Source organism: Gopherus flavomarginatus, chromosome 3 (genome assembly GCF_025201925.1).
Source record: "Gopherus flavomarginatus isolate rGopFla2 chromosome 3, rGopFla2.mat.asm, whole genome shotgun sequence".
In the NCBI taxonomy this organism is placed as follows: domain Eukaryota; kingdom Metazoa; phylum Chordata; order Testudines; family Testudinidae; genus Gopherus; species Gopherus flavomarginatus.
The window spans coordinates 99,694,057-99,708,999 of NC_066619.1; the positions used below are offsets into that span (position 1 = coordinate 99,694,057).

The 14,943-nt window shown below is 41.2% G+C and overlaps 1 protein-coding gene across 2 annotated transcripts in view; it reads right to left on the bottom strand.

The window, feature by feature from the left end:
- Nucleotides 1-231: 231 nt before the first annotated feature.
- Nucleotides 232-14,943, bottom strand: part of TRPM6 (transient receptor potential cation channel subfamily M member 6) — a 147,722-nt gene continuing 133,010 nt past the window's right edge. For both annotated transcript variants that reach the window (XM_050944118.1, XM_050944117.1), the window contains 5 exons: nt 14,846-14,928; nt 11,964-12,169; nt 9,855-9,906; nt 2,187-2,293; nt 232-977 (listed from right to left, as the gene is read on the bottom strand). In XM_050944118.1, the coding sequence (XP_050800075.1) occupies nt 853-977; nt 2,187-2,293; nt 9,855-9,906; nt 11,964-12,169; nt 14,846-14,928 (573 nt within the window). In that variant the 3' untranslated portion in view covers nt 232-852. The remainder of the gene's footprint in view (nt 978-2,186; nt 2,294-9,854; nt 9,907-11,963; nt 12,170-14,845; nt 14,929-14,943) is intronic.

Here is a 14,943-nt window from a genome sequence, read left to right on the forward strand (position 1 = left end):
TATTCTCAGATGGCATCACTGCATCCAAACTGCACTACAGAATCACTAAAAAGCATTTTCCCAGGTTTCTCCACACTGAACACATGAGGGCCATCTATACGGCTATAGAACTATTTATGCCTAAGCATACATACATTGTTTTACTGAAAGCAGGGATCAGGTAAGGTAATAGAGAAATAAGCACCATATAATTCCTACTTGGGGAAATACAGCTTTAAAAAAGCAGCCCCATTTATTTTCCAGCATAAACACCACTGAGCTTCATACCATCTTTCCAGCTAAGGCACTGAAGTACAAATAAACTTTATTAGCAGGTAAGGCAGCCCCCCCGTTCCAATCTCTTTACTAAGCAGTATTACAATGAAGTACAAAACGATTCAGTGCACTAAGGTGTGTAACTAAAGAATGTCCTTTGGAAAACGTGTGCCTCACTTGCCTATAGGATATTCAGCTATGGAGGATGGAGCAATATCACTCTTGTGCATTTAGGGGTCTGTCTATACTGTAATCAAAGGATGTGATTATAGCTTGAGTAGACATACTCCCTCTAATTTAGCTAGCTTGGGTTCCAGAACAATAAACCCTCAGTAGCGTGAGCTTCCCCCATTAATAATTACCCAGGGTTCTAGGCAGGCTCACACAAGCCACACTGAAACTCTGGCTGCCACAACTTCACTGCTCCTGGGTCTGACCTACATTAAAGCTAGTTCAGGAATGCCACTGGACCTACAGACCTACCCTGTGGTTACAGTATAGACATATCCTCGATTTTGTCCTTTCAGACTGACAGGTGGCAAAACTAAGTGAGGAGTGTGATCATGTGTTCAAAAGGCCAGAAGTCATCCTGCTTGATCACAAACGGGTGTAATTTTCCAGAGGCTTGTCATCGGTAGCAACAGCACTCTCTGCTCCTGCCTCTGTCTCCACTTTGACAGCTGGATTGAGCCTTGCAGGGGTGTAATCATTTCTTCTCATATCTGTAGGGGGGAACAAATTCAGTGACATGGACAGTAACTGTTTGGAGAATATACACAGACTAAGCATGAGCCAGACCCTGAGGTGAGAGTAAGGGGCACGTGAACCCTATATTGTGTATTGGGTGAGAGGGAGATGCTGCACTGACCTGACTCTTCCTAAGAGACGTCAGACCAGAGTGGGAGGAGATGCACTAGGAGAGGACACATGGAGAGGCAGAAGAGGGTGGGGAACTTACTCAGATGTATTCTCCAATGTCCTACACTACTAGTTAATCATATGCAAGTCCTGCTCCTTCTTCCCCCATCCCAATATCCATTGGCCACAAAGGCAAGCAATCTGAAAGATAATATTACAACTCCTGATTCAGAATGAGGCAGCTATTGAAATCAAAGTACTTTTCATTAGGAAAAAAAAAATACATAGATGGCAATTCTCTCTCTTTCATCTGACACCATATTACAACACTTTTCACTCAGAACTGCAATTATTTTTGACACTCTGAGCCCCGTAAAACAGATCTTATCTGCATCACAGTGAAAAGTACATTGCTAACAAATATAACGTATGTGATAGGTGGCTCCAAATATATGGAAAGCAAAAGCTGTGATGTATGGAGCCAGGTTTGAAGGCAACATCCGCAAGCAGAGAAAGACTCATGGAGATCTCTCTGGGGGCTGGTGCATTGCTGATTTTTACAAAGTTCCTCAGATCCTTATTTAAACACTAGAAATTATTGTTGTGGGAAATGTATTGATCCCACTGGAAAGTGATCTATTATTTTACATGGAGAAGAAAATAATTGAATGTGCGTTTAATGGGAGGGGTTTACATCATGAACTCCAGACCTCTAACTGATGGCTTCTAATTTACAAGTGACAGCCAGGCAAAAGAAAAAGGGAAATGGAGTGCCAATCAGTGCAGCGCAGCTTCACCTGTGCATGGAAAGGGAGCTCCAGATCATCAGCTTTACTCAGGAAAAGGATAATGTGTCAGTATTACTTAATCACAACCGACCAGAGCTCTGAGAAAATACCCGTCCTTAGTCATTTCAGGACCCTCGTTATTTTGCAGTTAGAACGTTAGACATGGAATGGAAATAAGTCACAACAGTATGCCCATTGCCCAAGATGCCACCCATACCAGCTTCTACAGAACACTGTTCTTAAGATGGATTTGCTGAGCAGCATATAAAATTTTGCAGTTCATACCAGGAAGTTTCAGCTTCCTGCAGCAGGAGTTACAACGGTGCTTTGCAACGAAGTTTTTAATTGCATGTTCCCCTAGGTTTGCTGGTCCAAACACCATCCTTCCAGACCTGGAAGAAATAACAGAATATCAGTGAGCTGAACGTTAAAGAAAGGATGCTCTTTATGCATTATCCCCTGGAAATCTACTCTTTAGAATGTAGTGGAGCTGTTTCAGGGATAAGTTATTCAGTGAGACCAATTTTTCTATGTAACAAATCAAAGCACAATCAAACCTTTTTAAATAAATGGGGTCAAACCTTGTCTCCAGTGCACAACTCAGGAGATTAATGAAGTTATCCTCCTTCAACTCAACCTATGGAGGAGTACCAGGTTACTCCCTGGCTATTTCTGTAACCTCAGAGGTCCAGCAGTACCATTGGCCACTGTGCTCTGTCTCCACTGGGGGAATCCCTGGTGGATCTACTCAGTCCCCACTAAAACCCTTTTGACAGAATTGTGCTCTGTGGTGCTCAGAGGGCATGGGCTCCTGGTGTGGACCTTCCCCCATGTACCCGACAACAGGACCAGCATGGTTGTGCTGCACCAAGTATTCTCCAGGCCTACAGATGAACAGGATTGCAGGAGACATTAGGGTATAAACCGGAGCTACCAAAGAGGTGAAATTCAATGTAACTTTGACCTGATTTAGGAACAGATCATTTAAACAAATACAGTTCCAGCATTTGCAAACAGAAAGAGGTTTCCTAAAACAAGCAGAGCTCTATTTACACCAACACCTGCCAGAAGTATAGGACTGTTAAGAATACAGTACATTGCTAGTAAACAAGGCTCTTCAATTATCTGCTTCCAACTGTACTCTTTTCTGTATTCCTACACTTTCTGGGCAATTCAGCAATGTAACGAAATTCATTTGTGGAAGCATACAGCATATTCTGGATGAAGCTGACAAAATAACAAATAGAAGTAAGATAAACCAGACATGTATTAGAAGAACTGCATAATTATAACAGATTCTTAATGTAGTCTGAAAGATCAGTGTTCATTAATTTTAATATTTCTCCACCATTATTGTCGAGGATTTAATTGACATTCTAGACATCACGGAACAGAGCACACAAGGAACACTTCCAAAGAAACTTTATGAGAGCTAATATTTTATTTTAATGACATGCAGAGTGGAAACAACACATTTTAAAATCTGAAATCAATTATAGCTCAGAAAAGCAGGCCTGAAAAAAACAATCTGACTCTCTCAAATTTCTACTCTCCATGCAAAAAACACATCAATCACCTCCAAGGAGAGCAGCTTTCAAAATATATATATATATATATATATATATATATATAAAATGAATCTCCATTTCCCCTGGAGAGAAGTACAGTGGCTACAATGAAGATATGCCAAACCTAGAATGAAAGGCCTGATAACTTAATGTCTGGCTGACAAGCAGTGACTGTTCTCTAACTCATTCAAGGAAATAACACAAGTAGGACTCTTTCTAGTGTCCTCAATGGCTCCTTAGTGCCACAGAAATAGAGAGAAGCTGCATAGATTAAAGTGCCATCAAAGCACTTTGAATAACATGGTACGTGGTAGTCATTTCTGGCTTTTAGTCCAATCTGGTAAAGTGCTAACAAGTTTCAGTCATAGGCACTCTTGTAAGTAAAGCAGCATGCCTGTGCTCATGCACAGTGTGAATCTATCTAGTCCTGTTCCCCCCTCCACCCCCACACCCAGTGCCTAGTTGGCAGTGAAAATTGTTACATCCTGTCAGGAGCACCAGGAGGCACTATTCAGCAGAGAATGCCTCCCAGATCTCTGGTGTACAGGAAAACACATGAGACTGCAGGGACTGAAACTGTGTCTGGACACTGGCCCTGTATTTTCCTGACAATAAAGTTTCAGCTATTTATATTTGGGGCTGGAATCCAAACTGCATCAATTTTCACACTGCATACCCAGGAGCGGCGCCAGAGTTGCTGACGCCCTAGGCAGAATTCGGGAGGCGGCATTTTGTGCGCTCCCCACGGGGTGCACGAGAGCTTCCGGTTCCACTCCCATCGTGCTGCCAAAGAAGGACCCTCTGCCGAAATGCTGCAGGCGACAGCAGCAGTCATTGAGCTGCTTAATTGCCTGCCACTGTTTTCCATGGCACATCAGCAGAAGGTCCTTCTTCGGCGGCATGACAGAAGCAGAACCAGAAGCTCCCGTGTGCCCTGTGGGAAACACACAAAATGCCACCTCCCGAATCCAGGCGCCCTAGGCAACCGCCTAGGGTCACCTAATGGAAGCACTGGCCCTGTGCACGCCTCATGTGCCGCACACATGGGTCACACCCTTGGCTGACTTTGATCAGTTTAGCTCTGTTGAAGTCAATGAAGCTCTGCTGCTTTACAGCAGCTAAAGATCTGGCCCTGGGTTTAGTATTGGCCACCCTTTCTAAATACTTCTGTAATTTTAATCACTGAACTAGTGTATAGAAAACTACAGAACTGTTGTGAGAAATAGCATCAGACCATCATAGGGGGGTAGGTTTGGGCATTAAAAACTCCATTTTAAAGGCAATGGTAGAATGCATGAAAGAAAAGACCCATTATGAGATAATGGTATAAATCTCCCACACAAATTACTTTAAAAATGAACCCCAGAATCAATGGAACTAAAGAAACAACACATTAATAATAATTAAAATGATTATTAGTAGTAATAAAATATGCATCAGCCCCATCAGTCAAATGTCACCCACTCTCTTCTGGTATCTAAGAGAATGTGAGCTCAAAGATATGCCTTTGAGTCTTGCTAGCAAATTTTCAAGCGGTGTGCAATTTTTGGAGAAATAAGTCATCGATAAATGAAAACATAAAACAGACCCTGATACTGCTGGAATTTTTCCCTGGTGAGTGAGTGAAGGAGAAAGTGAAGAGTGCATTTTAAATAAATATATATATAATTTTTTTAGGAAGTATCTCTCTGGAATGATCACTTTACACAAGTATATTGCTAGCTGCTTCATTGTTATATTCTCTCAGATCACCAAGTCAAAACAATACTGTTTTGCTCTTGTAGTTCTTAAGATTTTCCCTAACACGTGAAACACAAGCTGGGTTTTTTGCTTCATTAATCAGTGTCTGCTATAACTCATCTTTAGGTAGCAAATTGAATACCTGACTATTTTTGGAGATAACAGAGCAAACAAAAAGGATTTTGTTTAACCTTTAAATGCAAACTATATAACTCGCTTTTATTAATCTGGGTGTAATGCTTTAAGTGCCCATAAATGATGGAAGGTACTTAACCATTATTAACTGGAGTACAAGATGTGTGGTTCCCATCTGTATTCCACTGGGGTACACATGCATTCCATGTGCCTGAGACTGTAATACCCATTGGTCCATGCCCTTGCTGATGCTCTGTGCTGATTGCGTAAGGGGAAAAGTGGATCAACGCCTCTCCAGTTCCTCTCCTCTTACCACAAATCAGAGATGATCCTTAGCAGAGAAGAAGGAGGGCACATAGTGGAATACAGATAGGGACCACACATCTTGAAGAACTCTGGTTACAAAGGGTACGTAACTTCCTTTTCTTCTTTGAGTGCTCGTCCCTATATGTATTCCACTGTGGGTGAATGACAAGCAGTACTCAGTGAGAAGGAGGGCGCGATGATGGAGGAGGTCTGGTTGTTTGTAGAACCACTGCTTTCATTCCACTATGGCAACAAACAGTTGAGGTGACTTTCTGATCTGTTTTCTTCTCGATAGGTAAAATGCCAATGATCATCTCACATCAAGGGAATGAAGTCTTTTCCTTTGCTGGCAGCATGGGGTTTTGGGAAGAGCAGAAGTAAGTGGATAGTCTGGTTTATGTGAAATTCTAAACTACTGTAGGGGTGAATTTTGGATGTAGTCATAGCAAGACTTTGTCTTTATCCAATAGTGTGTAATGAGGATCTGCCATTAGGAACCACAGTTCACCTACCTGCCTGGCCAAGATGATGGCAATGAGGAAAGCAACCTTCATAGACAGATGAAGCATTGAACAGGTAGCCAGGGGGTTGAAAGGTGGCTTGATAAGCATTGAAAGTACTAAATTAAGGTCCCATTGAGGGATTAGTTTTCTTGTTGGTGGGAAAGTTCTAATTAAACACTTTTAGAACCTGGAGGTGATTGGAGAGATACAGAGAGTCGTCTTTTGGAGGGTGACCTGAGCTGATTGCCTATGGGAAAACCCACATCGAGCCAACGGAAAGACTCATCTTCTTGAGTGTAAGAAAGTAATAAAATAGATAGTTCTGATATCTTTGATCAGGAGACATACTGTGGTGTTGGGCCCGAACTGAAAAATGCTTCCAGTTGGCTAGAGAACATTTTCTGGTGGAGTCCTTTCTGCTTTAGTGAGAATGGCTTGTACAGTTTCTGAATAGGAATGTTCTAGATCCAACACCCATTCAAATACCAATCCGTGAGGTGAAGAGCTTCTGAGTTGGGATTTCTGATCATGAGTCAAGAGGACCTGGAAGGGATGAATGTTGATAGATGGCTGGGCTGGCATATACAGGAGACACAGGAAGCAGAACAGTTCAGGCCATTTGGACACAATGAAAATGGCTCATGCTCTGTACTGTCAAATCTTCCACAAATCTTGAGGAAGTAGCGGTAGAGGAGGAAAGGCATAGTTCAAATGATCTACCCAAAGAAGTAGGACAGCATCACCTCTGAAGAACTGACCCTGAGCTCCCTTGGAACAATATGGGCTGTATTTCCCGTTTGTCTGGGAACAGGTTCCAGGTAGGCTCCCTCTGAGCAAAGATGCTGTTAACCACTGAGCTGTGAGACACCCCATTCATGATCAGAGGCAAAGTACCTGCTGATGCTGTCCGCCAGTGAATTTTGGGCTCCAAGGTGGTATGCTGCTGATAGGGTGATTGTGATTCTTCCAGTTCCATACATTGACCACTTCTATACACAAGGGAATGGAACTTACTCCTCCTTTTTGTTTATGTAGAATATGGTTATCATATTGTCAGACATTATGAGAGAGTGTAAGATTGGACTAATGTCAAGAATGCCCTGCATGCTTCTCTGACTGCTCTGCATTCCACGAGATTTATGTGCATTCTGGTTCCCAGGCCATCCAAGTGCCCTGTGCTATGTGACTGTCTATGTGCATCCCCCAACCTAACAAGCAGGCAACTGTGAATATTGTCCTGTTGGGTGTGGGGGATAGGAAAGGAATGTCCATGTATACTTGTGCAGAATATTTTCACCAAATTAGAGAGGCCCTTTTCTTATTGGGGATTATCACTACAGTGTTCATGCTGTGTTTGCTCAGTATATATACTGTTTGAAACCAAGCGTACAGGCATGGAGGTAGATGAACAGCGGTACGTAAGTAGATGATGGCATGTGACCTAGGAGAGTAAGGCAAATCCAGACCAATGTCAGAAGATTGTGCATAATCTGATTTACTGGGATGCCCATGAGTTGGAATCTGTCCAACTCAACAATGGAGCTGAGCCCTTGTTTTGAATCTAAGGTAACTCCTATGAAATCTATAGTCAGAGCCAGAGCCAGGATAGACTTTTGCATGTTCACAGAGATTCTCAGGGATTCCAGGAGATGGAGCAGCGATGAGGCTGATGTTATGACTGCTGAATAAGTCCAGTCTGTAAAAAGCCAATCATCTAGACACTGGAAGATGGTACAACCACCCGGTCTAAATTGTGTGGCTACTACAGAAAATAATTTTGTAAAGACACTGGGTGCAGTTGCTAGACCGAACGGGAGTTGTGTTGTGAGTCCTGGGCTTCCTCTAAGGGCATTTACAGCTCTTCTGCCACTCTCTGAACCAGCTCTTGGAATTGTCTGTGGTCATCAGGGAGAGACTGGAGCAGCCACTTCATCCTCCTCTTCCTTCCATAGGCTCAGGAGTTTCCCTTTGACCTCTGGGAGCGGAGGGATGGCAAGACTCCCTATTGACTCATACGGACTCTGGGTACTGTGCGTATGGGTCCTGTGGCCTCAGGTAAGGCCAGTATGAGGGGTCAAAAGTAGATTGTCTTATATTTGTTGTGAAACACCTAGCACATATTTGCAATAATACATATATAGTATCTATAATCAACACATGATAGTAATTAATTATTAATATTGTGCAAATGTTTATTAATTACTAATGGTATTCATAATACAGATAATATTAGTAATAATAGTGGTTTTGGAGACAGGAGATCAAGTTTTTACTCCCATTTCTGGAATTGACTTGTTCTGTGCCCTGGGCAAGTCATTTAATATTTCTGAACTTGTTTCTCCTTTTGTGAAATTGGGTTAATGATGTGTACATAGTACTTAGGGTGCTGTGACATCTAACTGGAGTCAAGAGTTGATCCGACACTCTGATCCATACAGCAAGTTGTCTGTCTGTGAAACTCCACTGACCTGGGGCCTTCGTGCAGGATTAAGGGCTTGTCCACACAAACATTTAGTTCACATGAAGCTGGGGTGTGAATATACCCCTGACTTGGTCTGCCGTGCACTAACTGATTCTGTGGGACCTACCAGTATAATAGTATGCCCTGATCTTCTCTGCTTTGAAACATGAGTATATTAAAGTGCACTAACAAACTTTTGGTGCACAGTATCAGGGTCCACATGAACAGTTAGTATGCAGTATATTCACACCCCAGCTTTCTGTGAACTCACCCTTCATGTAGACAAGCCCCAAGTGTCATAATTTAAGGTCAGAAGGGGCCATTAGATCATCTAGTATGACCTCCTGTACACCCCAGGCCAGAAACAAAACCATTTTGTCTCCCCACACAGAGGAGTGAAGTTCGGGAACAGCCTTCCAAGGGGAGTAGTGGGGGGCAAAAGACATATCTGGCTTCAAGACTAAGCTTGATAAGTTTATGGAGGGGATGGTATGATGAGATAGCCTAATTTTGGCAATTAATTCATCTTTGATTATTAGCAGGTAAATATGCCCAATGGTCTGTGATGGAATGTTAGATGGGGTGGGATCTGAGTTATTACAGAATTCTTTCCTGGGTGATGGCTGGTCAGTCTTGCCCAAATGCTCAGGGTTTAACTGATTGCCATATTTGGGGTTGGGAAGGAATTTTCCTCCAGGGCAGATTGGCAGAGGCCCTGGAGGTTTTTCACCTTCCTCTGCAGCATGGGGCACAGGTCACTTGCTGGAGGATTCTCTGCACCTTGAGGTCTTTAAACCATGATTTGAGGACATCAGTAACTCAGACATAGGTTAGGGGTTTGTTACAGGAGTGGGTGGGTGAGATTCTGTGGCCTGAGGTGTGCTGGAGGTCAGACCAGATGGTCCCTTCTGACCTTAAAGTCTGTGAGTCTATGGATCCGAGCCATTGTATATAAAGTGTTGTGTACATAAAAAGCACTATTAACAATCCTGTTGTGAAATCAGGAATTTTGTGTGCCCAGTCCCCTCTCCATTCTCCTAGATCACATATAATTATTCAGTTGGAACTACACCATCTGGAAAAAAAACAGAACTACTACATTCAAATCAATATTTAATTCCTGACTTTAAAAAACAAACAAACAAACAAAAAGCTCATTAGCTATCAATTGTCTGAAATGAATTACATCAAAACACACCATGTTCTGAAATGACAGCTAATAAAATGACAATAAACTTACTGCTTGCCTTCAGGTTTAATAACAGATGGATCTGTCAGGTCTTCCCCAACACCTACCGTAAATTAGAAAAGTGTTACAAGCAAAGATTGTTTTTTTAAATATCATGTTATAAAATCATAACCAATGTAAATATCAATTTCCTCTGTAGACTCTAAATTTACACTTAAGGTTAAAATAAAATGCTGTAGCTATTTGTTAAAAATAGACAAACAAATGCTAATTGTTCTCACCCCATTCCTGATATTACATGCTCGTGGATTTATGAATGGATAGGCTAGAAACTTACCCAAATGGCTCTACACTATGAAACCATGGAAAGAGTTGCCAAAACTGCTGTAACTACAGTAAAACGAGGCCTGTACTCATGTTGAATAGCACCTTATTTCATTATTAAAATCCTGTTGATTTCATTAGGACCACTCATGGGGAAAGGTGCTATTCAAAGTGAGCAAGGGTATCAGAATACGTCCCTTTATTTAGATGTTGTGATGTGAGGATGCTGGGGTCTAGTCTCCCCTTTGGTGGTGGTTATAGTAGAGTTAGATAGGTAACTCCAATCAGTGCTAATAGGCGTTTTGTGGTAAATGAATGGAAGAACAGTTTCCTTTGTGATAAACTCCTCTCCTCAAACCAATGCCCCATTAGGGCTTATGGGATTCTACTTTAAAAAGTCATTGCCTTATATCTGAGTAAATGATTGGGGCTGCTGATGTACAAGAAAACTTCCATGAACATTAGCATCCAATTATTTTCATTCCATTAGTGATGAACTCATGTGCTGCAATGGATACAGGTAGATAGGTGAAGAATAGCTATAACTATTGTGCTCACCATATGTTAAAACACCGGAAAATTTGTTACACTTTCCAATGACAAAGGGCCTTTGTTAATACAGAATATATTTAAATAAAAGTATAATATATATAGATATTATGTGTGTGAGAGTCAGATTTTTTACACACACGTGCCCTTTAGTTGCAGGTTTCCAATAGACAGACTAGTCTGCCTGGAATTCCAATTGGAACAGATTTTGTGCTCTGATTCGAGAGCTCCAGTTTAAGGACAGCCAATGTAGTATGGACAACCCAAACGCTGACCCATACTTAAGTCAGACCTTTTCTGAGGTTGAAAAGAATTTTGTAAATAAATTTTATTCCTTTTTTTCACACTTCTCTTTCCTGGTTTGGGATGGAAATGAGGGCCTCAGTTCTGCAAAGATTTATGCACATACTTCCCTGTTCCAGGCTCAAGCCAGTGGTACTCCTGCAAATTTCAGGAGCACTATACTAAACCAAATTTTAAAAATAAGAGAGGAAGTGTGGCTCAGTTCCAATATGTTGTAACAAAGATACACAAAGTCTTTTTATATTTCTTAATGTGAAGATAAAATCAAATGAAGGCAAGCATGGATTTAACGGCTGATTTTGCTTGACCAGGAAGTCTTACTGTAATTCACAGTTTGAGAATGCTGTAAAAAGTAAATAGGATAAACCTATGTCTAGCAGTGCAAATTGCCCTTGACAGGATTGAGAGCCAATGATGTTTAAACTGCCTGACGGATGGTGTTCATTTTCTGTACACAGTCAAATGTTTATTTTTTTAAATATACCATGTTCCCTTTACACAAGTACTGTAAAGTGGTCATACCACACTCTGTGCTCTTTTGAGGAGCCACCAAGCTCTGTGAATAGTTCTCAGAACTGCAATTTAAAAACTGTTTACAGTTTTATTAATGAAAAATATAAAAAACAACTGATGCCAGTTTTCAGCCTTCCGATGAGAAAAATGTATTTTTGTTGCAAACATTTAACAATCTTCATCAACATTAACATGTGAAGTGGTTTTTATACAGCTAATTGAAATGTTACTGCACATTGTTTTAGTACACGGTTCTTGTACACGTAAACTAGATATATGGGGCCAGATAGTGTTCTCATTTACACTTATATAAAGTTGGAGTAACTCCATGGATGTCTTTGGAATTGCTCAGGATTTTCATGGGCGTAAATGGGAGCAGAATTTGGCTCTTTTTCTCTAAGTTGAATTCAGCGTTGTTTTCTTATTGGCATCTCTAAGTTATATAATAAACTGTTGCATTTTGGCAGTCACCTTGCAAATCCAGGACAAGAAGCTCCCCTCGGGTGTACTCATAGGTCCAGTGAGAGAAGGCCAACATCATCTCTTCCAGCAAATTGCTGGGAGAAATCTCATCCCCGTTGTTGTTGTTGTACTTGCAGAACTCACCCGTCATGTACTTCTCTATGGTGAGCCACTGATTGGCTGAATGGCAATATATTAAAAAAACCTCCAGAAACCTGTGAGTAAAAATGCTGTCAGTCAGGAGCTGGCAGGATGATGAGTGTCCTCACAGTCAGGTCACAATTATTACTGAACAAAGCAAATATACTGAAAAGTGGGACACTACTCCACCACTTAAAAACTTCAAACCTCTTAGAAAACTCTCAGCAGCAGAAGATAACAAATGGTAGATAGCAGTGAGTCATTCCTGAGAGATGTAATCTACTGGAGAAAACACTTCAGAGAATGATCTCAAAATAAAGCCCTTCTGTGGACAGGAGTGTCAGTGAACAAGAAGCGTATGCTGAGTAAACCAGGAAATGCCATTGTTACACTAGCAAATCTACAGCACCGACTAGGCTACAAGCTAAGGGTGTTATTCCCCTGTTCATATACACATACTTGCACTAGCTCTCATTGATCTAGCACAAGTATAAATAGTAGTGTATCTGCATTAGCAGGGGTAGCAGCAGAGAGGGCACAGGCCAAATTTCAGGCAGGTTTGTACTTGGCACAGTTAAGCCATGCCTCCATTGCTGCTACTCATGCTATCACAGTAACACTCCTATTTTACACTTGCTCTTGTTCGAGGAGAGCTAACACAAGTATATGTTCTCAAGCAGGGGAATCACTCCCCTATCTCATAGTGCAAGCATAGCATAAATAGATGGACTGAAATCTTTACGATTAATTAAAGAAACACCCTGGAACAAAAAATGCTATAAAATGCTAAGTCAGGACCCCTTTGGAAAAGTTAATTTACCATCACGCACTATTTTTCAAAAGAGGTGCAAAGTTGCACTCCTTCTCCTGCGAAAGCCTGATGATATTCTCCAAATAACAACAACAACAACAAAAATCCTCATTTTCATAAGGCACACTTGGGCTCATAGGATGCGCTATGTTACACCTGATAATCTACTTAGTGTAAATCAGGAGAAATTCCACTAAACTCAGTGGAATTGGGGTTTACCCCTGTGTAAAACTAATGTGAGAGGACATTTAATGTCTAGGTTTTCTTTGTTAAGATGGCTTAAATCTTCTTTTCTTCTGCAGACAGGAAGGAGTAAATGTATGTATGTAGTTTACTGTTGTGAGGGGGAAAAACTGTTCTGTTTTTGCTTGTTGTGGGGAGGTTGTCTTTTTGAGGGGCTGGGTTCCTCTCAAACTCAAAAACTTTCCTCAAAATAAGCCAGTCTAAAGATATCCAATGTCCAGTAATGCTCACAGATGCCACAGCATCTAAGTAATGGGGTGAACAGGGAGCATATTCATAGACTTTAAGGCCAGAAGGGACCATCCTGAACATCTAGTCCAGTGGTTCTGAATTTGGGGTACACATATCCCTGGAGGTATGCACAAGTCTTCCAGGGGGTACATCAACTCATCTAGATATTGCCTAGTTTTACAATAGGGTACATAAAAAGCACTAGCAAAATTTCATACAGACAATGACTTGTTTATACTGCTCTATATACTGAAGTGTAAGTATAATATTTATATTCCAATTGCTTTATTTTATAATTATATGGTAAAAATGAGAAAGTAAGCCATTTTTCAGTAATAGTGTGCTGTGACACTTTTTGTATTTTTATGTCTGATTTTGTAAGCAAGTATTTTTTAAGTGAGGTGAAACTTGGGGGTACACAAGACAAATCAGACTCCTGAAAGGGGTATAGTAGTGCGGAAAGGTTAAGAGCCACTAATCCAGTCTGACCTCCTGCATATCACAGGACCCACTCCTGTAGTCGGCCCATAACCTCTGATTGAGTTACTGATGTCCTCAAATCTAGACTTACAGACGTCAAGTTACAGAGAATCCACCATTTACCATAGTTCAAATGAGCAAGTGACCTATGTCCCACTCTTCAAAGGAAGGCAAAAAATCCTCCAGGATCTCTGCAAATTTGATCTGGGGGAAATTCCTTTACTACCCCAAATACTGAACCATAGTTCTACATTTCTGAAGAGGAAAAATATGCTCATAAAGGTAAGTGACTAAAAAACAGCATATAGTGAGATGGAACTGGCTTGTGTAGAAGTGTGGCTGTTACTGAACAAGCAAGAATATTTCCCAAGAGTATCTCTTGGTACTGGGTAATGGGAATGTTTTTGGGACAGGATCAAATGCTCATGGTTTCCAATCTGATGGTGCATATTCACCCCTGATGTACTCATGATGTAATACAAAGAGATCATATCCTTGTCCACTGAATAGAAAGACTCCCACTGACTTCAGTGGGCTGTAGATCAGGCCTTACATATATATTCATAGATTGTAACATGTATGAGGTCACCATTCCCACAGAAGCATGTTTTAATAGTGGCATTTCTACAGGTGGTATAGAAAAAACAGGGCCCCAAACAGAAGGAAAAGTATTGGTGCACATAACAAAATATATGCCCTAATTACGTAATCTGCCCCAGGATTCCACCAAATCCTTTATATTTCCCCCAAATTCCCTCACCCACCCAGTCAGATGATATCAACCTACCCCCTCCAGAAAAACTACACAGAAAAAATAGGCCCTGAAAGACAGTCAACAAAGCTGGGCTTCGTCAAACCACAGAGAAGGGGAATAAGTTCCCTACTTGAGAGATCTCACTGAAAACCTCCTGCCCCCTGCACCCAAATATTGCACAAGGTTGTATTTAGTCTTTTCCACCTCACTCTTGAAAGGCCGTTTCCTTACCTTGGGGTATATGGAATGCTATGTGGCTTCAGTTGGTTGAAGGTATATATCAGCTTCTGAGCAGCCCTTTGTTGTTGTATTTCCTAAACAAAAACACA